The sequence below is a fragment of the Aethalodelphis obliquidens genome, unplaced genomic scaffold, assembly GCF_003676395.1.
Source record: "Aethalodelphis obliquidens isolate GAN/ISIS:26980383/991018 unplaced genomic scaffold, ASM367639v1 scaffold8, whole genome shotgun sequence".
Classification (NCBI taxonomy): domain Eukaryota; kingdom Metazoa; phylum Chordata; class Mammalia; order Artiodactyla; family Delphinidae; genus Aethalodelphis; species Aethalodelphis obliquidens.
Window position 1 is genome coordinate 58,563,287 of NW_020837952.1, and position 22,660 is coordinate 58,585,946.

The window sequence follows — 22,660 nt, forward strand, 5'->3', positions numbered from 1 at the left end:
AGGCCACAACAGTGAGAGGCCCGCGTACCGCGAAAAAAAAAAAAAAAAGTGAACTTGCAGAAGACTAACATCAAGCTTGGGCACTTCCTCATAGCTGGCACAGCGCTAGTTTGGTGAAACTGAGCTGTGATGTGTCTGAGCGGCAGGACGGTGATTAGGGCATGGTGGTGCAGCTGTTCTGAACAAGGCCATGAAAGGGGTCAAACTAGGTTCCCAAGTCCAGTTCATAAATACCCCATGATCTGCATCTTTGCTTTTATGCTGTACTGAATGGTCCTAATGAAAGAGACACGTTGAGGCTGGTGTTGTTTCTAGTAGTAACATGCTAGTTTCTGTCCACCTGACCTACAGGAAGGGAGCTGCTGCTTCCTGTATTCCACGTCTCCTGTTCTGATCAGGCGGGGATTTCACACGTTCTCTGGGAAAACCTCAGGCACAAGCAATCTGGACAGCGCCTGCTTTCAAACATACCCATATTTTTTTTAAACTATTTTCTTAAATTTTTTTAATTTATTTATTTTTGGCTGCATTGGGTCTTCGTTGCTGTGCGTGGGCTCTCTCTAGTTGTGGTGAGCGGGGGCTACTCTTTGTTGCGGTGCGCGGGCTTCTCATTGCGGTGGCTTCTCTTGTTGCGGAGCACGGGCTCTAGGCGCGCGGGCTTCAGTAGTTGTGTCTCACGGGCTCTAGAGTGCAGGCTCAGTAGTTGTGGCTCGCGGGCTCTAGAGCGCAGGCCCAGTAGTTGTGGCGCACGGGCTTAGTTGCTCCGCGGCATGTGGGATCTTCCCGGACCGGGGCTCGAACCCGTGTCCACTGCACTGGCAGGTGGACTCCTAACCACTTCGCCACCAGGGAAGTCCCAACCATACTCAGATTTAACCTTCCCCCTTGCCCAGTGTCAAAAAGCCTAGCTAAGTCAGAGAGACATCAAAGTGAAGTCTGTGAGAACTCAGAGCAAACCTCACAAAGAGCATTTCAGGTCACATTTTACCCAAATACAGTTTAGTGCTGCCCCCTACGTTCTGTGAGTTAAAGGACAGTGAGGAATAACTAGCAATTTCAAATTATCTGGCTTATCGTATGGTCCTCTGAGCATCAATAGCAAGAAATGACACTGGTTGAGCACTTACTATGTGCCAGGCACTGTTCGATGCACTTTAATGAGAATTAACTAAAGGAATCCGCAAAACAACCTCATAAAGTATTTTCTTCGTTAGGCAGCCTGTAGTAATTAACTCAAGCTAAAACAGATGCACATGAAAATAAGAGAAAACACCATATAAATAAAATAAACATGCATACAAAACAGGACTCCAAGTCGCCTTTCCTCTCTTCTCTCCTTACCGTCCTCTATGCCCAGTCACGGGCACTTTCCAGATGGCCATGTGTCCCTTCTGTTCTCAACACAAATGAAAACCTCCCAGGAACCTTAAGTATCTACCTAAAACAAGTCTCCAGTCTGGCCTCCTGGCCTCCAGTTTTTTCCCGTTCCTTCTGTCCTGGATATCGCCACCAAACGCACTTTCCAAAGCACACTCCTTCTTCACAGCACTCCCCTCAGATGTGATGTAAAACTGCCCGCCTGACTTCAGGGCGATCCCCAGCATCATTGCAACATCCCCAATCCAGGAAGGACCCCAGTGCCACCGCCTGGATTCCCTCTTCTTCATTCTCTTAGGCTCTTCCTTCTCCCCCGGCCCCGTGCCAAGTCTGACTCTGAGACTCCTTCAAGATCCAGCCTCAAAAGCTCTGCAGATGCCACCATACCCACAACCTTCCATCACACAATTAGAACTTAGTCACCCAGTTCAACGGGGCTTCACCTTATAAACACCTTTTTTCATTACTGAAATATAGTTCACATACCATAAAATCCCCCTTTCTAAAGTACACAGTTCAGTTGAGCATATTCACAAGGCTGCCACCGTCAGCACTATCTAATTCCAGAACATTTTCATCACCCCCAGAAGAAACCCCCGCCCATTAGCGGTCACACCGCGTTCTCTCCCCTGCCCCCAGCCCCTGGCAACCACTAGTCTGCCTTCTGTCTCTGGATTTGCCTAATTTGGACATTCCATTTCTAAGGGATCATACAATATGCGGTCTTCTGTGGCCAGTTTCTTTGTTAGCATAAACATTTTAAGATTTATCCATGCTGCGGCACGTGTCAGTACTTTATTCCTTTTTATGGCCGAATAATATTTTATTGTACGGACATACACGTTTTGTTTATCCATTCCCTACCTGATGGACATTTGTGTTATTTCTACTTTTTGGCTATAGGGATTAATGCTGCTATGAACACATGTACAAGTTCTGGTGTGGCTACACGGGCCTATTTTAATTTCTCTGAGAATATACTGAGGGGTGGAACTGCTGGGTCATGTGGTAACTACCACCAGCAAAGCACGAGGGCTCCCGTTTCTCTGCATTCTTGCCAGCACTTGCTGTCTGTCTTCTTGATTACAGCTACCTTGAGCGAAGTGGCATCTCCCTGGGGCTCTGACTTGCATTTCCCTGATGACGGACGATGCTGAGCGTCCTTCCTGCGTAAGTACCTCCTGAGCGCTTCTGTCTCTCCCTCCCCGCGACCCCATCCCAATCCTGTCTGCACAGCTTCAACCGGAAATGGCGACTGCCTCCTTCTCCCCTGGTCTCTCCCCTTCTAACCTACACGTCCATGCAGTTTTCGTTATCATAAAACTGAATTTTGCATTATCCTCCTCACACACATATGTAAGAATAAATGGCATTTGGAAAGCATATCTCAGAAACATATTACTATGACCCAATCAAACTTACATCGATTCTTCCTTAGGTGCCGCCCTGGCCAGAAGGTCTTCCTGTTCCTTCATTTTATCTACGGCTTGGGCTTGCTTTTCAATTTCATTAAAGCATGTATTCGTCAGTTTCTGGGCTCCCAAACTTCCTTTTTTGGCCCCAAGCTAGAAGATACAGTATAAGATTACATTCTACCCAAACTGTTTGAAAACGTTTGCAACAAAAGCTAACATTTATCGAGGGTTATTACTTGGTCCTCACGACTCTATGAGGCCAGCACTGTCTCCATCCCCGGGTGATGGATGAGGACCTGAAGCTCCTGCCAGTTAAGTGACTCAACCAAGATCCCACAGCCGGCAAGTGATGAGGTCGGGACTCAAAGCCCGCACCTGCCTCCAGAGCAGGGGCTCTGGAAGGAATCACGGTATCGCAACATTCAACCAATGACAACCCGCCCAGCCTCACCAGACAGCACTGCTTTTAGAACCGTAACCATGACAGAAACTCCCAGGGAGCCTCTGTTGATTTTTTTCAGAATTTTGTCATTGACAGAGAAATGTTAAACACTCATTCTAGAAAATCTTCACTAAGTATAACATCCCCTCATTGAACAAAACAAGCTTTTTATCAAAGCCACATTCATTATGATATGGCTCAAAATAAAAGGAAAATGACAAACGTGGCTTTTCTGAGTGCATGAGCCATTTTAGAGCTGAACTACCAGGTATTTTATACATAATACTCACTCCTCTTTTAGCGTGATTTGGTTTCTTTTTTATGATAGAGGAAACCTCTGTCAAAAAATAAAAAGTAGAAAGTCAGACCAATGGAAATATATAATTTCAGTGTATATTTTCAGTGTATTTTTTAAAATTCTAAGATACTGTATTTTATTATTTAAGAGACTATAACATTTTCCACATTAGTTTGTCATCCAGAAGTATACGAGTGTGCTTTACATGAACAGAGCTTTATCAAAATAGAGTCCTCAGTATTTCCACGTAGTATCCAAACTCAGAGATTACATATGTTCTTGGGACACCCCACTGAAGAGAAATAAAGAGACTGAGTTTGCCCCATTCACTATTTTCTTCAGGAGCATTTCATATTACATTAGAACAAACCCTCCTATTAATCTCTACTCTTCAACAAATTTCAAAATTGTTTTAAAGCAGAAAGTTAGCCAGGCATTATGTATACAACTAAAGCAGTGAAGTGCTTTCCACTCTGATTTATGTTATCATATTAACTAATAAGAAATATAAAACACTCTATTATTTTGGTAGCATTACATTCTAAATTGCACAAAAATATATGATGCTTTTAGATAACGTTTCTTAAAAATTGTTTTCTGGGTAAATTTTAATCATAGATTACATATTCTGTGTTTAGAATTATGTAAAAGAGACCCAGTAAGACTAAAAATTATTTTCTTACAAAGTGAGAATGTGCTTTAACAGGAAAAAGATAGCATAAAACCACAAACAACAAAGATTAAAACTTTTAGTCCTAATGAGGGAATAAACTCACTACATTTCAAGTATGAAAAAGCCATCCATGGAAATTCTCCTTTTCATCACTTTCTTTTAGATTTGTACTGCGGTAGTCACATAATCTGCTCCCAATCTCCTACAAGTCTATTATAAATACATGACGAAAATATCTGGAACATTTCTAATAGTTTAGTTATTTTTCACCAAAGCAGTTGCTTTCCAATTAATACAGTGTACTATGCACTAATTTCAGATTGTATTTCCCCGATAATGAAAAATTAGAAATGAAGTTCACCTACAATAAAATCAGAAAGACAAGAAAATGCTAAGAGTTCTTGAGTAGCTAGCAATGACTTGGCTGCTCTGACCTCTGCTTATGCTGGGACATAGACCAGCAAATGAAAAGCATCAAGAGCAACCTTCGCCGGGTACAGAGGCTGCTGCATTTCACAGTCACCAAGCTGGCCGAAACAGAACAGCATTTTTGCTTAAATAAATCTCATTACATTTGGAGTTCTAGGCAGAATGTAAAGACAGGATTCATTATTTTCTTAGTTAATCTCACTCTCTAAATCCCAATACAGGGTAGCACATACCACCTAGAGCAGCCTTTGTTGGTGCATTAAGACCTTCCACACTTGGTCCTTGTTCTGGTCCACCTGAAAGTTGAAAATATTGATATTAACGCAGAATATAGACTCATCAAATGTGCTTTTGAATATATAATACACTCAACTTGCTCAGTACTACGAATCTTATCCAATTCTGTCAATGACTGCCTTTTCTTTTTAGCTACATATTCTATTTTATCATTTTAAGAATTTTAAAAGTCCATTAAAACAGAAGTATATTTTGTATCCAGTTGCTTTGTAGAATAAAAATGTTATTGGTCTCCCTAATTAATATCATTTGGAATTCTACCTTATGGTCCAGTGTTTTATTTTACTTTATTTATTTATTTATTTATTTGGTTGCAATGGGTCTTAGTTGCGGCATGTGGGCTCCTTAGGTGTGGCATGAGAACTCTCAGTTGAGGCACGCATGTGGCATCTAGTTCCCTGACCAGGGATGGAACCCGGGCCCTCTGCATTGGGAGCACGGAGTCTTAGCCACTGCGTCACCAGGGAAGTCCCATGGACTGGTGTTTTAAAGTAAACTCTTCTGAGGGACTTCCTTGGTGGTCCAGTAGTTAAGAATCCGCCTCCGGTTTGCAGGGCAGAAATAGAGACACAGATGTAGAGAACAAACGTATGGACACCAAGGGGGGAAAGTGGGGGGCCAGGGCGTGGTGGTGGTGGTGGTGGGATGAACTGGGAGATTGGGATTGACATGTATACACTAATATGTATAAAATGGATGACTGACAAGAACCTGCTGTATAAAAAAATAAATAAAATTCAAAAATTCAAAAAAAAGAAAAAGAATCCGCCTGCCAATGCAGGGGACACGGGTTCGAGACTGGTCTGGGAAGATCCCACATGCCACGGAGCAACTAAGCCCATGCACCTGCGCTCTAGAGCCCGCGAGCCACAACTACTGAGCCCGAGTGCCACAACTACTGAGCCCATGCTCCGCAACAAGAGAAGCCACCGCAATGAGAAGCCCGCGCACCGCAACGAAGAGTAGCCCCCGCTCGCTGCAACTAGAGAAAGCCCGCGCGCAGCAACAAAGACTCAATGCAGCCAAAAATAAATAAATTAATTAAATTTAAAAAATGCTTTATAAAGTAAACTGTTCTGAGATACCAAGTACCTACGTGGACTATACACCCAATATATGTTAACATTTGGAAATTCTAATACCAATTATATCAGTGACAGAAACCTAAATTTTCAGTTGCCGAGAAATCTGCTCTGTTTGCTAGTTGATCTAAACAAAATGATTCTGGTTAGGAACTGTATTAAAATTTTTATTTTAAAAATGTTATTTTAATTTAATTTTATTTATTACGTTAAAAATGGATAAACAACATGTAATATATCCATGCAGTGGACTATTATTTGGCCATAAAAAGAAATGAAATACTGATACATGCTACAACATGGATGAACCTTGAAAACATTATGCCAAGCACAAGAAGCCAGTCACAAAAGACCACACAGAGTATGATTCCATATATATGAAATGTCCAGACTAGGCAGATCCTTAGAGACAGAAAGCGGGCTAGTGGTTGCCAGGGGCTGGGACAAGGAGAGAATGGAGAGTGACTATTAGTGGGTAGGGGTTTCTCTCTGGGCTGCTGAAAATGTTCTGAAATTAGATAGTACTGATGGTAGCACAACCTTGTGAATATACTAGAAACCACTGAATTGCATACTTTAAAGGGTGACTCTTATGGCGTGCAAATTATATCTCAATAAAGCTATTCTAAAAAAAATAGCAGGCCCAACAGTGGTTTACAGTAAACTCAAGTATTTTATTTTTATACATTTTTTAAAAGGTAAACTCTAGTTAAGGCATTTAAATAGGCAAAAGCAGAATGAGTGAGAATAATGCCAATTTGTAGAAAGAGAACTGATTCTACATTTATTGATTACTTACTCTGGGCCAGGAACTGCTCCGGGCACTGTAGGAACAGCAGTGAATAACAACACAGAAGCAGAGCATTGCAGGCCCCATATTCTATTTGTTAAAATTCTTCTGTTCTCTCATTTTCACTGCGTGACCCTTACATTTAATTGAGACTGTACCTTGCAACCGATGCTAACACATGAAATTCTGGGTTAAGCCTTGAGACGACAAGTCTCCCTAACTAACCACAGCTTAAGAAAAGTTCTAGATGGAGAAGAGAGAGGAAAGTGTTGTTGCAGGTGCAAAAGGAGGCAGGATTCCAAACAGTAAAACCTTTTAGGGGAAATTCATCAGCTAGGGACGCAGCTTCTGAGAGATTTCCAAGAAAACATCTTGGTCTGCATTCAGTTCCCTTAGCTTTCTGTTAGTAAACAAACGGAGACATCTGAACTTCAGAGGTTACTAAACCTCCCGTGGCAGGTAACCTTCAATCTCAGAAGGTGTTTTACGCTAATAAATTGTAAGAGTTAGAATATTCACATTAGGGGGCTTCCCTGATGGTGCAGCGGTTAGGAATCCATCTGCCAATGCAGGGGACACAGGTTCGATCCCTGGTCCGGGAAGATCCCACGTGCCGCGGAGCAACTAAGCCCGTGCGCCACAACTAGTGAGCCTGCAAGCCACAACTACTGAAGCCCGGGAGCCACAACTACTGAACCTTTGCTCTAGAGCCCGTGTGCCACAACTACTGAGCCTACGTGACACAACTACTGAAGCCCGCGTGCCTAGAGCCAGTGCTCCACAACAAGAGAAGCCACCGCAATGAGAAGCCCGTGCACCGCAACGAAGAGCAGCCCCCACTCGCTGCAACTAGAGAGAGCCCGCGCGCAGCAACAAAGACCCAACGCAGCCAAAAATAAATAAAATAAAATGAAATTTTAAAAAAACCCCAAACTGTAGCAAGTTGAAAGTAAAAATCCTCAGTAATTTCATTCTCCAGTGAACAATTTGGTGTTAACTGTGTGTGTGATTTGGGTTCTCTTTTTTATAAAAATGAGATCATATTCTGTGTTCAGTAATCTTTTCTCCCCACTTTATAACTGACCATGGGCATCTTTCCCTAGCAAATGCAAGATTCTCATTTTCTAGTAGTTCCACAGATGCCAGTGAAGCACAGGACAGCACTACAGGGCGGGTCTCAGCACTACCTTCATTGTTTGCTGGAGGAGCGTCCACGTTCCCTGGTGTTAAAGAAGATGGTTCTGGTTGTGCTGATGTCCACCCTGTGCCGCTCACCTGAAGCAAGGGGAGAAAAGTCGTTACCAGCTAAGCAAGAAAAGTCATAAAAAACAAATAACAGGGGAAAAACCTAGTAATTTAAACAGTCACCTTCCTACCTGGATTAGTGGGAAGGAAGGATAAGATATTAAAATATACCTGTTCTTAAGTCTCCGTTTCCATGCTCAAATTCCTTATTTCTCCTCCTTTTCTTTAAATAAAAATTTTATTACGCAATAATTTCAGACTTACACAAAAGTTGCAAAGATAAAAGCTTCTATAGACTCTTCACCCAGCTTCCTCTGATGTTAAAATACCCAGGGTACATTTGTCAAAGCGAAGAGTCATCACTGGTACAGTATTCACTAAACTCCAGACTTTATTTGGGTTTCACCAATTTTCCCACCAGTGTCTCTTTTCTGTTCCAGGACCCAGCCAGGACCCCACGCTGCATTCGTCACGTCTCCGCAGTCTGCTCTGCTTTGTGACAGTTTCTCAGTCTTTCCTTGTTTTTCAGGACCTTGAAACTTTTGAAGGGTACTGATAGGTATTTTGTAGAATGCCCCTCACTCTGAGTTTGTCTGATGTTTTCTTGTGATTAGACTAGGTCTGGGGGAAGAACAGCAGAGAGGAGGTGCCCCCTCAGTGCCTCATGTCAACACGACTGTGCACTAGTGATGCCAATCTTTTTCACTTGGTTAGGTTGGCACCTGGCAGTCTTTTCCCTGTAAAGTTACCGGTTTCCCCTTTCCATCCTCTAGTCCTGGGAAGCGTCACTAAGTCCAGTCCACATGCAAGGGGAGGGGGGTTGAGCCCCACCTCCAGAAGGGTGGAGAGGTATATGCATGGTTTGGAATTTTCTGTAAGGAAGACTGTCCTTTCCCTCCATTTCTTTATGCAATCATCCACTTATATTAGTATGGATATTTACTTATTCTTTGGATTATAGTCCAATACTATCATTATTTTGTTGTTCAAATCGTTCCAGCTCTGACCACCGGCACCTCTTCCAGGTTGGTTCCCGAGTCCTTCAGACATGTCCTCGTCCATTCCCCCTGCCCGGCCTCCTAGCACTTCCTTTCTTCTAGCACCGTAGGGCGCTCCAGGCTTATCTGCCGCAGCAGCCCCAGTCCTAGAATCGGCCATCTCTCCAAAGGCAGCCCTGGGTCCTTCCATTGGAAAACAGCATTTAGAAACCAAGGTGTGGGTGCTGGGTGTGCCTGTTGTCTTGCGGTGTCACTGTCTCTAGGCCTCTCAGTGGACAGACCTAGGTCATATATCTGTGTGTACTAACCCGTGTGTACACACGTATCTGCAATTAGTTCTCCATCATGTGTATGTGTGTGTGCGTGTGCATATAGATACATAAAGACAGAGAGACACTAAAATGAACATGAATTCATACTAATATCTCCAACTCTAATCCACACCAAACTGTTCATCTCTCTCCTCTTTTTAGCCCATCATTTCTATTGCTAACATTTCTCAGCTACTAATCATGGATATTCTGTATCTAGTTCTATATTAAACAGTAGCAGCAGATCATGACAGCACATGCTTCTCTTTTGTTTTCTGTTCCCATCTTTTTTGATAACTATTTCTGGTAACTACTGATTCTGTCAAAGATAACATGTACATAATGTGCAAATTATAATAGCAAAAAAAAAAATCAAGGTTTAGCAATGTATACAACTTTACATAATTTTTTCTTGAAAATCAGTTAAAGGACTGAGTAGCAGTTAAGCAAACGGTGGCCCCTCCCCATCGGGACTGGAAGATGCAGGGCAGCTAACAGAACATCTGGGGCTATAAGCAGGGGTCGTGTACATTTCCTTAAAGGGCCAGTTAGTAAATACTTTAGGCTTTGCAGGCCTCATGTTCCCTGATCTAAGCAATTGGGGAAAATGCACAGAGGGACCATGGATTGTTGTTACTACTCCTATCGGAATACGAAGATGAGGTTAATGAAACGGCACTTGTTGAAGGCTTCCTCTGCACTGGGTACCAGCTACTTTTATCTGTGTTAACTCATTTCATTCTCACAATAGCCTTGAGATATGTTCTACGTACACAGCTAAATAGGGACAATGAGATTCAAACCGCTCTTAAAATCTGGGTTAAAAAAACAACAACAATGGGCTTCCCTGGTGGCACAGTGGTTGAGAGTCAGCCTGCCGATGCAGGGGACACGGGTTCGTGCCCTGGTCCGGGAAGATCCCACATGCCACGGAGCGGCTGGGCCCGTGAGCCATGGCCGCTGAGCCTGCGCGTCCGGAGCCTATGCTCCGCAATGGGAGAGGCCACAACAGTGAGAGGCCCGTGTACTGCAAAAAAACCCAAAAAAAACCCAAAAAAAAACACAAAAAACTGTCTTCATCTTTTGTCAGTTCCAAAGCTCTGAACTGCACTGGGGAGACCCCTAGTAAGACGTCCTCAAGCCTCCCTCGAAGCTGGGTATAGGGCACGGGACTGAATTCTAGCCAGCAGGCTATGAGCAGAAGTGACGTGTGCTACCTCTAGATTGTAAAAGGATGGGGCGCTTGCTTTCCCGAATGTCTGTCCTCCTCCCGCTGGCTGGGAAAGGTCATGAACTGGAGCAGCCACTCTGCACCCTGAGGGAGGAGCCGCACAGTGAGAAGAGCAAAATCCATACCCTGTCAGCCCTGGACGGCCCACCTCTGCACTGCTGGTGGGAAATTAACTCCTACCTTATTCCAGGCCTGACTGAATTTCAGGGCTGTTTGCTACAGCAGCTTAGCCTATATCCTAACTGAAACATTTAAAATATATGCCCTTTATAACTTTACTGCTGATAACTTTAGTTATGCCTTAGAAGCACACATGAAAATTACGTGAAGTGTAACACATACCTCAGGAGAAGCATGAGAGGCAAAAAAATCTTCCTCCTTTGGTGGAGGGGACAAAGGTGGAACCACACAGCTATCAAGCCACAGCTGGAACAAAAACACATGCAGCGCTCAGCATTTCACTTGCTTCAAAGTGTTTATTTAATGCTCTTCACTCCCTTTCTGGAGGCCTGTCTGCTAAAGATTTGTACTTTCCATTATTGTAAAGTCAGGGCCCCTGAGCACATTTTAGTAACACATCAATCCAGTAACTCCTGCCACCAGACCCTGTGGAAGGCAATCGCCAGCTCCCCAAGCCATTTCCGGAAAGGAAAGAGCCAGGGCTTCACGTCTAAGGGCAGGTTCCAAAGTACAGTCAACCCCCATCATTTGTGGAAAAGCAAAGAGCCAGGGCTTCACGTCTAAGGGCGGGTTCCAAAGTACAGTCAACCCCCATCATTTGTGGATTCCACGTCTGCGAATTTGTCTACATGCTACAATTGACTTGTGACCCCAAATCTGCCGTCTTGTACGGACACACGCAGAGCAGCAGAGAATCTGTCACCCCAGGTGCACGTTCCCAGCTGAGGTGGAACAAGGCGACGCTCTGCTTCCTTGTTTCGGCTCCTGCTGTAAACACGGGTCCCTTTTGCGGGCTGTTTACTGACACGCTTTCCACATTTTCGTGCTTTTTGTTGGTGGACCCATTGTTTACAATGGTCCCGAGCACGGTGCTGAAGCGCCACCTCGCGTTCCTAACCACAGGGATGCAGTTAGCTGAGTGTCATTCAGCTCGAGCCGCGATGCCCCTGGCCGCCAGCTCAGTGTCAGTGAGTCAACAATACACACTAAAGAAGGTGTCTTTAAACAGAAACACAGGTAAAATAAGGTTAGTGTTGATCAGCTGACAAAGGTGGTGCTGCAGGACTCTCGTGCAGTGTTCAAAGCAAACTTACCAAGCAGGACCGTGAATAGTAAGAATCCACTACACGCTGTTTCCTTGTAAGAGAAGCCGGCTAGCGAGTTTTACTGTTTGGGGTAAAAACTACTTTTTCTACTGAAACAAATGTTCCTCTGAAGGAAACCCCCCCCCCCCACAACCTGCTGTGCTTACGTCAGTGCCGTGCTTCCGGGTTGCCTGGGAGGCCAGCACCTTGATTCTCTCCCTATAAAGCTGGGCAGCGCGACTGTTGTACTTGGCATTGGTGTCGTTGGTGTCACACCCGTGTTGATGGAAAAAGGAAGACTGCAAAGGAAAGTACGCGGGTTAACAGCATCGCTGCATTAAATCCAACGTGGTGATCAAAAACGTTACTGCATGCTATGAAGGACTTTTTTGAAAATACTAGTGAAAACCAAAATAATTTAAACCATGAAAAATTTTTATAAATTTTTTCCTTGTAAAAGGGGTAATACCTTCCACAGATGTAACATTAACATTCTGGTAAAAGTGGACATGAGATGTGCCTCACAAGACAAAATAACTGGCCCTTCCTTGCTCCACTAAGCCACCTCCATCATCCAGAGTGCTATTTGGGGGGACGCTTTCCACTCGGGACTACTTTTAATTTGAGGAACCCACTTTAGTGTAGATTCCACTAAACTGGAATTTTTTTTCTTTTTTTCTTTGTATCTATATGAGATGATTTTTTTTTTTTGGCTCTGCTGTGCAGCGTGTGGGATCTCAGTTCCCCGATCAGGGACTGAACCCGGGTCACAGCAGTGAAAGCCCGGGATCCTAACCACTAGGCCACCAGGGGGCTCCCTACATTGGAATTTTTGACGAGTCAGGAGCCACGCTAACCTCCTTGTCGAGCACTATTTCTTCATCAGCGGAGACCACAGCATAGGCAAGGTGATGAAACAGATGTTTAGACAATTAGAGGACACTGCTTTCAACCACCTCTGATCTATGTACAGACAATGAATTACAGTATTCATATCTTAATTGAAGCAGGCGTTCTAAAAGCCTGCATGAGGGATCCTCTTATTAACTCAATGGGATGAGTAACAGTAGGGAGCACCCACATGTACTAGGTCTTGTCTGGTCCTTTGTGGGCACCATCCCGTCAAATCCTCGTGGCCAGACTCTCAGGGAAACTGAAGCAGAGAGTTTCAACAGCTTGCTCAACGTCACACAGACAAGCGAGGGGCAGAGCTGGCACTCAAACCCAGGCAGGATGGTTCCAATCCCACTGCTTGAGCTGAAGGACCACTGACTGACCTGCCTCACCCCATCCGCCCCATCTCCACTGGCTGAGACGAGGAAGCCGCTCTCTGGAGTTGGTGGGGGACTCTGCAGCCCAGGAAGGTTTAGTTTTAGTTTTATAAAACTAACAAGGACAGATACTATCAAGCCCACAGTATTAAGTTGAGGAACAAGTTTGTGGACATAATGAAAATGGGTATGGGTTTCTAATAACATGCTTGAAATACTTAAGGCACGCATTCTCAACAGGGGCAAAAATGGTTTCCTGGAAAGTGGAAAAAAAAAAAATCTTAGTTATTACAATGGTTTGTAGCCTTCCAAAGATCACCCTTACCGGACAAAATCACATTCCTTAGTATTTAATTTCTCTCACTAGGGAAAACTAAATCCAACTTAGATTTAAAATAAGTTCATCTATTAATTCAATTTTCCTGCTTAAGGAACAATAATGAAAAAACGCTGAGATACGCTGGTCCAGGGGAGTCTGGGTATTTTGAAGACTACTATTTTAGATTTACTGTTTTAATTTTAAATATTTAATTGATGCTAGACATAATTTTTATTTGAAATGTAGACAAATTTGATTTCCAATACTTTGAATGTTTAATGGTACGTCTAAGGGAATTCTATTTACTCAACCTATATCATTTTGGCATAAAAACACGATGGTATTTTATATAAAGGATGATTTTGCTGGCTAGATTTATAAGGCTGACAGTTTAGCGTTCTAGAAATCAGATATACTGAATTTGTAAATGAAGTTTAAAATGTGTGAGGATCCTTAACTAGGTTTGTAAATGGGGTTAAGGAAATTTGCTATTTTAAAATTATAAATTAATTGAACACTTAAAAAGTTATTTTTTACACAGAAATTACTAAGTTTATAAATTGATACATGATATTTATAAACTGTAATTGAAGATTTGGAAAACAGGTTCTTTAATCTGTAGATTTAATAAATTAAATAAAATTCAGGTAAAAGAAGCTAGAAGCATTCCATCTGAGTACAAAAGTCACCCTCAGATACTAAAGAACTGTATTATCACAAAGAAGTCTCCCAATTCCTCTATGCCATCACTTCCTGGTTTAATTTTCTTCAAATCACTTACCACCACCTTTTACTTTGTTTATTTACTGCTTTACTTGCTCTCTGTCTCTGCCTGTAAGGGCGGGGTCTCATCTGTCTTGTTCATCACTGTATCCTAGCCCAGAGCTTCGTGTTTATTAGGTTTTGAATAGATTTCTGGATAAACAAGCGAGCTGGATCGTCCAGCTCCTAAGCCCATGTCTTCCCGAGGTCCGACAGGGCCTCCCAAACTCTTACATGGAAACGTTAAACTTCTTCACTAGTGCAACACATATTTATACAAGAAGAAAACGACAAGTCTGAAATGAACTTACTGCAGTAGCATTTCCTCCAACTTGCATGCATCGCAATTGAAACCAAGACCAGTTAGAATCCAACTCTGTAGATCTAAATGGAAAAAATATTCTTAAATGTTAATACTGTTCTTCCCCATAATCAAGCCACTAAACTTCTGAGGATAAGCTTTCCTCGATCTTCCGGATCCTGAAGAATTCTAAGTTTGTGTTAACAGTGACACAGGCTTCCAGGGTGCTAGGACTCCAGGGCGCACAACAGTTGGCACAAGCCACTCCTGGCCCCTCTCACCCTTCCTAGAAGCCAAGGCTCCAAAAAATAGATGTACTGTTTGGATTTTTTTCAGGTTGGCTATCGATTTGTCCAGTGTGACCCCTAACAGGAGCCTGGAGGGTGCTCACAGTCTTACCATCAAGTAGAAGGGAGTCTCAAGGTCACTCAACATCACCACCACCAGGGAGCGGAGGAAACTCAGGTTTTAGTGCTGCTTAAGTGAAAACTGCAACTGCCTCCTATCCCCCACCGACACCTTATGCCCTACTTACCTATAACCTAAGATCAAATCAGAGCAAGAAAAAGGCAATAATTGTAGTCCCTAACAAAAGTAATTCACCAAGTCATCACCGTAAAGCAAGATACGACTGCGCGACAATATTAGAAATCTTTCTACTGAATCCACAGACGTGAGCAAAAGGCAAGGCTAACCCATATTCAACACCAGCTTGTCCCACACTAACTGGAAAGGAATGTGGACATTTTTAAATGGGTATAGGTTGGGCTTCCCTGGTGGCGCAGTGGTTGAGAGTCCGCCTGCCGATGCAGGGGACACGGGTTCGTGCCCCGGTCCGGGAAGATCCCACATGCCGCGGAGCGGCTGGGCCCATGAGCTATGGCTGCGGAGCCTGCGCGTCCGGAGCCTGTGCTCCACAATGGGAGAGGCCACAACAGTGAGAGGCCCGCGTATCTCAAAATAAAATAAAATAAAATAAAATGGGTATAGGTTGAACACCCTTTACAAAATGGGCAAGGTAGAAAGAAAAGAAGCTTTAGATTCACCAAAAAATGTCTTTTATGCTGCCGTTCCTATTTCTCTTATTTCTCTGCCTATTGGTATCATTTAACTTTCGTAAATACTAGGATGTTATTTTGAAGCCAATAGCTACCATAAGATTAATAATAATACTAATACATATTATTATTACATATACATAGGACAAATCGCCTTCATGGTAATATATAAAAAGTAAAAATTAAACCATACTTTATAAGAAACAGATTTCTTATAAAGACAAAAAAGTCTCTTTTTAGGGCTTCCCTGGTGGCGCAGTGGTTGAGAGTCCACCTGCCGATGCAGGGGACACGGGTTCGTGCCCCGGTCCAGGGGGATCCCACATGCCGCGGGGCGGCTGGACCTGTGGGCCATGGCCGCTGAGCCTGCGTGTCTGGAGCCTGTGCTCCGCAACGGGAGAGGCCACAGCAGCGAGAGGACCGCATACCGCAAAAAAAAAAAAAAAAAAAAAAAATCTCTTTTTAGAATTTGATTACCAAGCAAGGTGACTAAGTTATATAGCTTGCTCTGAAATCCTTTCCCTGAAAGATCTTGCTTAGTCACCACATTTTCAAGTTGAGTTAGGTGCCATCCCCACCCTCCTTGGTCACAGGGTGGCAGCTAACAGCACAGTCTCTGGAGGCAGCCTGAAAGTGCAAATCTCAACTCTGCCATTATGAGTTGTACGGCCTTGGAGAAATTACTTAACCTCTCTGCACCTTACTTTCCTCATCTGTAAAGTAGGGATAATTACAGTATTATCCATTTTGCTCTCATAGAAATTAAATAAGCTAATATCTGAAAGGTGCCTGGCTCATGGTAAACACCACATGGCTAAAATTCTCATCACCACCATCATTACCATCATCGTGGTGACGCTGTCACACTGTTATAACCGGCAAGTTCCAGAGGACAGGAGTGTCCCACATTTTTCTCTCAACTCCTAGCACAGGAACATAATAGGTACCTGAATGTGGGCTGACTTTAAACTTTTATTTTTATTTTTATTTTTTTTGCGGTACGCGGGCCTCTCACTGTTGTGGCCTCTCCTGTTGCGGAGCACAGGCTCCAGACGCGCAGGCCCAGCAGCCATGGCTCACGGGCCCAGCCGCTCCGCGGCACGTGGGATCCTCCCGGACCAGGGAATGAACCCACGTCCCCAGCATCGGCAGGCAGACTCTCAACCACTGCGCCACCAGGGAAGCCCCTACCACCAGGGAAGCCCCAACATTTTTAAAAGTCCTAAAATTGAGGATATACGTACTCAAATTTGCTAATCTGCCTTACAACATTTTTTAAACTAATTTTTACTGGAATATAGTTTCTTTACAATGCTGTGTTAGTTCCTACTGTACAGTAAAGTGAATCAGCTATTCGTATACATATATCCCCTTTTTAAAAAAATTTATTTTATTTATTTATTTATTTTTGACTGCGTTGGGTCTTCGTTGCTGCGTGGGGGCTTTCTCTAGTTGTGGCGAGCAGGGCTACTCTTCATTGCAGTGCATGGGCTTCTCATTGCCATGGCTTCTCTTGTTGCGGAGCACGGGCTCTAGGCACGCAGGCTTCAGTAGTTGTGGCACACGGGCTTACTTGCTCCGTGGAATGTGGGATCTTCCCGGACCAGAGACCGAACCCGTGTCCCCTGCATTGGCAGGCAGGTTCTAAACCACTGAGCCACCAGGGAAGTCCCTCCCCTCTTTTTTTGGATTTCCTTTCCATTTAGGTCACCACAGAGCATTGAGTAGAGTTCCCTGAGTTATACAGTAGGTTCTCATTAGTTATCTATTTTATACATAGTATCAATAGTTTATATATGTCAATCCCAATCTCCCAATTCATCCCACCACCCCCTTTCCCCCCTTGGTGTCCATACGTTTGTTCTCTATGTCTGTGTCTCTATTTCTGCTTTGCAAATAAGATCATCTATACCATTTTCCTAGATTCCACATATATGTGTTAATATACGATATTTGTTTTTCTCTTTCTGACTTATTTCACTCTGTATCAGTCTCTAGGTCCATTTATGTCTCTACAAATGACGCAATTTCATTCCTTTTTATGGCTAAGTAATATTCCATTGTATATATGTACCACATCTTCTTTATCCATTCCTCTGTTGATGGACATTTAGGTTGCTTCCATGTCCTGGCTATTGTAAATAGTGCGGCAGTGAACATTAGGGTGCATGTGCCTTTTTTTTTTTGGCTGTGTTGGGTCTTTGTTGCTGTGCTCGGGCTTTCTTTAGTTGCAGCGAGCGGGGGCTACCCTTTGTTGTGGTGCGTGGGCTTCTCACTGCAGTGGCTTCTCTTGTTGCGGAGCACAGGCTCTAGGCACATGGGCTTCAGTAGTTGTGGCACACGGGCTCAGTTGTTGTGGCTCACAGGCTCAGTAGTTGTGGTGCACGGGCTCAGTTGCTCTGCAGCATGTGGGATCTTCCTGGACCAAGGCTCGAACCTGTGTCCCCTGCATTGGCAGGCGGATTCTTAACCATATGCCACCAGGGAAGTCCCCATGTGTCTTTCTGAATTATGGTTTTCTCTGGGTATATGCCCAGCAGTTGGATTGTTGGGTCATATGTTAATTATAATTTTAGTTGGTTTTTTTTTTTTTTGTGGTACGCGGGCTTCTCACTGTTGCCAGGGAGCACTGGTATTTATTTAAAATAAATAAATAAAATAAATAAATTTATTAAAAAATTACAAAACGAAAATAACAAGCTGGGGTCTGGCCACGTGCCAGGATTCATGTGAGTTCATTTGCTCACTCCTCCCAAAGCCCTAAGATGAGTATAAGCCTTCTCATCTCCACTTTTAAGGGAAGGAAACTGAGACACAGAGAGGTAAGGAACATGCTCACCTTACCAACAGCTAGGGATGGCAACGGGATTCAGACCCCCAGCAGCCAAGCTGCAGCATCCTCACACCTACCGCCCACCTAGCACTGCCTTGTGAATCTCTGGGGTGCCTACTGCACCCAGGCTCACGTCAGCCTTCCCTTCCCACGTGTACCCCCCCAAGGGCCTCAGGAGTATAAAGTTTAAGCTCCCAGACTGGCCCTCCCAAGGCCACGCAGATCTTCCCCTTTGAATCTTATTTCTCCTCATTTTCCTATGCATATAAAAACTAGCTACTAAACAGTTCACTTTTTCCCACCTCTATATCTTCTCGTAAAGTCTGAGTGCGGCCCTCCTTTTTCCCTACCTTGTCTCCGTTATCAAAATCTCACCAGACCTTTGAAGTTCACTGCAAATGTGACCTCCTCCTTTACACTTTGCCTAATTTTCCAACCAGAAGTAGACACCATGCTCTGTTTCTATCAATGTTCTTTATAGTTTATTTTCTTATTTATGTTGTATTTGTACCCCCAGCCCACCAACAGTGACGAGGGTGAGACCCCCTGCACTTGTCACAGCCCATGACATACTTAATGGTGAACTTGAGAATAAACAGAGCCAGAGAGAGGAGCACTGGGACACTCAGCGTCACAGGCACTGGGCGAAGAGCTCCGAGGCCTGGAGGGTGGGAAGAGGCCAGACAATCAGGTCCACTCTGCAGTCAGCTCCCAGTGCAGTTTGCTATTTCCGCAGATGCCTAACCTGTCTTTTTCTTTTTGCTTGGCAAAAGCCGTAGTCTAAAAATTTTTTTCCCTTTGTAAACTCGTTGACTTGAAATTCTACTTAAAAACAAAACAAAACAAAACCTCCGGACTTCCCTGGTGGAGCAGTGGTTGAGAGTCCACCTGCCAATGCAGAGGACACGGGTTCAAGCCCTGGTCCGGGAAGATCCCACATGCCGCGGAGCAGCTAAGCCCCTGTGCCACAACTACTGAGCCCGTGTGCCACAACTACTGAGCCCGTGTGCCACAACTACTGAAGCCCACGCGCGTAGAGCCCATGTTCTGCAACAAGAGAAGCCACCGCAATGAGAAGCCCATGCACCGCAATGAAGAGCGGTCCCCGTTCACCGCAACTAGAGAAAGACCGCGTGCAGCAACAAAGACCCAACGCAGCCAAAAATAAATAAATTAATTTAAAAAAACTAAAAAAACACAAAACCTCCTTTTAAATAAACATTCCACCCATGCCAAACTGTTAATATGTTCATGCCTGGGAAACGGGACTCTGTGTGTGTGTGTGTGCGTGTGTGTGTGTGTGTGTGTGCAGCCAGCTAGCACGGGGAGAGGAAGGAGAGGGAAGGGGGTTCTAGAGCAGGGACTTTCACTTCCTACTTTATATACTCTGGGACTGTTTGGATTTTTTTCCCCAGTGAACTAATGTTTGTAAATTTTTTTTTTTTGCGGTACGCGGGCCTCTCACTGCTGTGGCCTCTCCCGTTGCGGAGCACAGGCTCTGGACGTGCAGGCTCAGCGGCCATGGCTCACGGGCCCAGCCGCTCCGCGGCACGTGGGATCCTCCCGGACTGGGGCACGAACCCGTGTCCCCTGCATCGGCAGGCGGACTCTCAACCACTGCGCCACCAGGGAAGCCCTGTAAATTTTTTAATCAATAAAAAATGTTTAAAGAGCAGCCCTCCGCCTCATGAAAAGAAAATCCTTAGTACCCTCATCATCCTTGACCTTCTCTTGCCCAAATCCTAGACTGTTGCCCTTGGGTTATATGTACAGTGATTTTTTTTTTTTTAAACAGTTGTTCTTGAATCATTTATAAGCATCATGATTCATACAGTTATATTTATCTAACTTTTAAAAGGGTAGTGATTAAACCTGCAACATCCCAAACAGGCCCTGCTGTCCAGCCTCATCAGGCTCTCAGGCAGCCCTTCCCTCAGCTGGGGAACACATCAGAAAACCACCTGATTTCCTGGAACGGTTTAAGCTGGTGTTATGCTGTAGTGGTGAGGAAAAGGGAGGGCCAGGTTCTGATGGGCAGGACCTCGCAGAGAGGAAGAGGGAAAGAGCACAGTGAGAGAGAAAGGAAGACAACACACTACGCATCGCCTCAGTCTAGGCATCGCGACCTCTGGACAGAGTGGGTCATCACGTGCTAACTGGGGACAACTGACCTGGGGGAAAAAGTACATGAAGAATAAACTTGCCCTGGCAACCAAATCCCTCCACATTTCAAAAAGAGACAAGGTCAGGAGTGTATTAAAAATATCCTGGGTCCAGCATCTAAGAAAAAAGAAAAGAAGACAGGAAACTGATAGATATTCTGGAAGTAGTAAGAACACCCAAGGGAATTCCCTTTTCTAAATCATGACCTATGGAGTTCTATGGCTATAACATTTAGCCCATTTTGCTTTGATAAATTGATTTCTGAAAAAAAGAACTCAAGAAAATACATAAAGTTTTTTTCAGTTAATCCATTAAAAAGAAAGTTATGGGGACTTCCCTGGTGGCACAGTGGTTAAGAATCTGCCTGCCAATGCAGGGGACACGGGTTCGAGCCCCGGTCCAGGAAGATCCCACATGCCGCGGAGCAACTAAACCCGTGCGCCACAACTACTGAGCCTGTACTCTAGAGCCCGCGAGTCACAACTACTGAGCCTGTGCACCTAGAGCCCGTGCTCCGCAACAAGACAAGCCACTGCAACGAGAAGCCCGCGCGCCGCGACAAAGACCCAATGCAGCCAAAAATAAATACGTTTTAAAAAAAAGAAAGTTATGTTGTTATTACTACTGTATAGTTTTTGCGCCAGGATACAAAATATCTCGTTACAAATTACCATAGATTTTACCCTACAGGAACAAATGCTCTTTATGGTAATCACACTGTAGTGTCAGTATTCCTTAAGTCATAATATAAAATAAAACTGCTTGCCATGATTTCAAACAGCCTGCCTGCCTAGCTGGCTCCTTCCCTGGAAAAAGAACTGGCAGGGAAACAGGTGAGCTGACCTGGGGAGGCCAGCCGTACAGAGATCTGAGCCCCGACTGCTCAGAGGTGCCCCTGTACTTCCAGCCTCCTACTGGACTGTGGGACTGTGTCCAGAGGGGGCATCTTTCTCTGATGGCCACAAAGGCCCCAGAAAGGCTACTACCAAGAGGTCAGAGCAGAGACAGGGACTAGCCAGAGGGGTCCAGGCAGCCCACGTCTTTCACATTGCAAACATTTGAAAATGCCACTGAAATTCATGCAAAAATCATTCCCTCGGGCTCTGCTATAAGTGTCGTTGGAGGCTGAGCTGCCGGATTTTGCTGGGGGCGCAGCCCGGATCTGACGAGGGTCTCCTGCCACCTGCAGTGACTGTCCACCTGGAGGAGCGACAGAGACCCCTTCCCCCAGGAGGCGTCAGAGCAAGACTCCTGTGTGCTGCTAATTATCAGAGACAAGAAAGGAAAAGGAGATGCTGCCTCAAGGCTTCTGTTCTGACTGTGGCTTCAACAGTGCTTCCTCTCACACCAAGCTCTACAGCACAGCGACCAAGTGGAGAATAATTCATTTTCCGAGTTTACTCAATTACGCGAGATTTAAATCTCCACGACTCATAACCAGCCTCTCATTTTACTTGACGTCAAAGCAAACATAAAGGAAAAGGGGAGAGAGACCCACGTAACGAGGCAATCACTCCCACCCCCAGTGAGGAAAGTTCCCCTTACCGAATAAAACTCAGGTGGACACCAAGCGACCGGTGTGATCCCGAGCAGTCGATGCACAGGAACACCCCGTAAGTGATGCTGGCCCAGCTGGGATTCTTGGCACCGCAGTCAAAACACACCTGAAAGAAAATTTCAAAATTCAGTTATTCATCCATTCTTATTAGCCAAATGAGCCACCCTATAGGACAGTACAGGATGTGGCTTCAAAGCTGTTTAATCTTTACAATTTAAACTGATTATTAGAGGGAATTCCCTGGTAGTCCAGTGGTTAGGACTCAGCATTTTCACTGCCAGAGCCCAGGTTCAATCCCTGGTGGGGGAACTAAGATCCCACAAGCTGCACAGTACGGCAAAAAAAAAAAAAAAAAAAAAGAAGAATAGATAAACAAACTGGTTATTAGAAAAATATCTCACCTAGATTTTTTTTTTAAAACCTCAAATTTCTATTTCTTTTATTATTATAATGTTACTGTATTATATAATTATATATCAATAGACTATTAATATAATGCATTAATTATATAAGTTATATATTTTTGCATATCTATTGTAACA

The 22,660-nt window shown here is 44.2% G+C and overlaps 1 protein-coding gene across 3 annotated transcripts in view; it reads right to left on the reverse strand.

Annotated features, from left to right (window-relative positions):
* Window positions 1–22,660, reverse strand: part of ARFGAP3 (ARF GTPase activating protein 3) — a 53,356-nt gene that overhangs the window by 24,246 nt on the left and 6,450 nt on the right. Inside the window, exons 2-9 of one of the 3 annotated variants that reach the window (XM_027107879.1) lie at window positions 22,106–22,224; window positions 14,517–14,589; window positions 12,021–12,152; window positions 10,931–11,014; window positions 7,991–8,078; window positions 4,871–4,930; window positions 3,525–3,571; window positions 2,800–2,942 (exon numbers count right to left, since the gene is read on the reverse strand). In XM_027107879.1, the coding sequence (XP_026963680.1) occupies window positions 2,800–2,942; window positions 3,525–3,571; window positions 4,871–4,930; window positions 7,991–8,078; window positions 10,931–11,014; window positions 12,021–12,152; window positions 14,517–14,589; window positions 22,106–22,224 (746 nt within the window). Of the gene's footprint in view, window positions 1–2,799; window positions 2,943–3,524; window positions 3,572–4,867; window positions 4,931–7,990; window positions 8,079–10,930; window positions 11,015–12,020; window positions 12,153–14,516; window positions 14,590–22,105; window positions 22,225–22,660 lie in introns of all 3 variants that reach the window. The other 2 variants (XM_027107878.1, XM_027107880.1) reach the window with 2 other exon arrangements.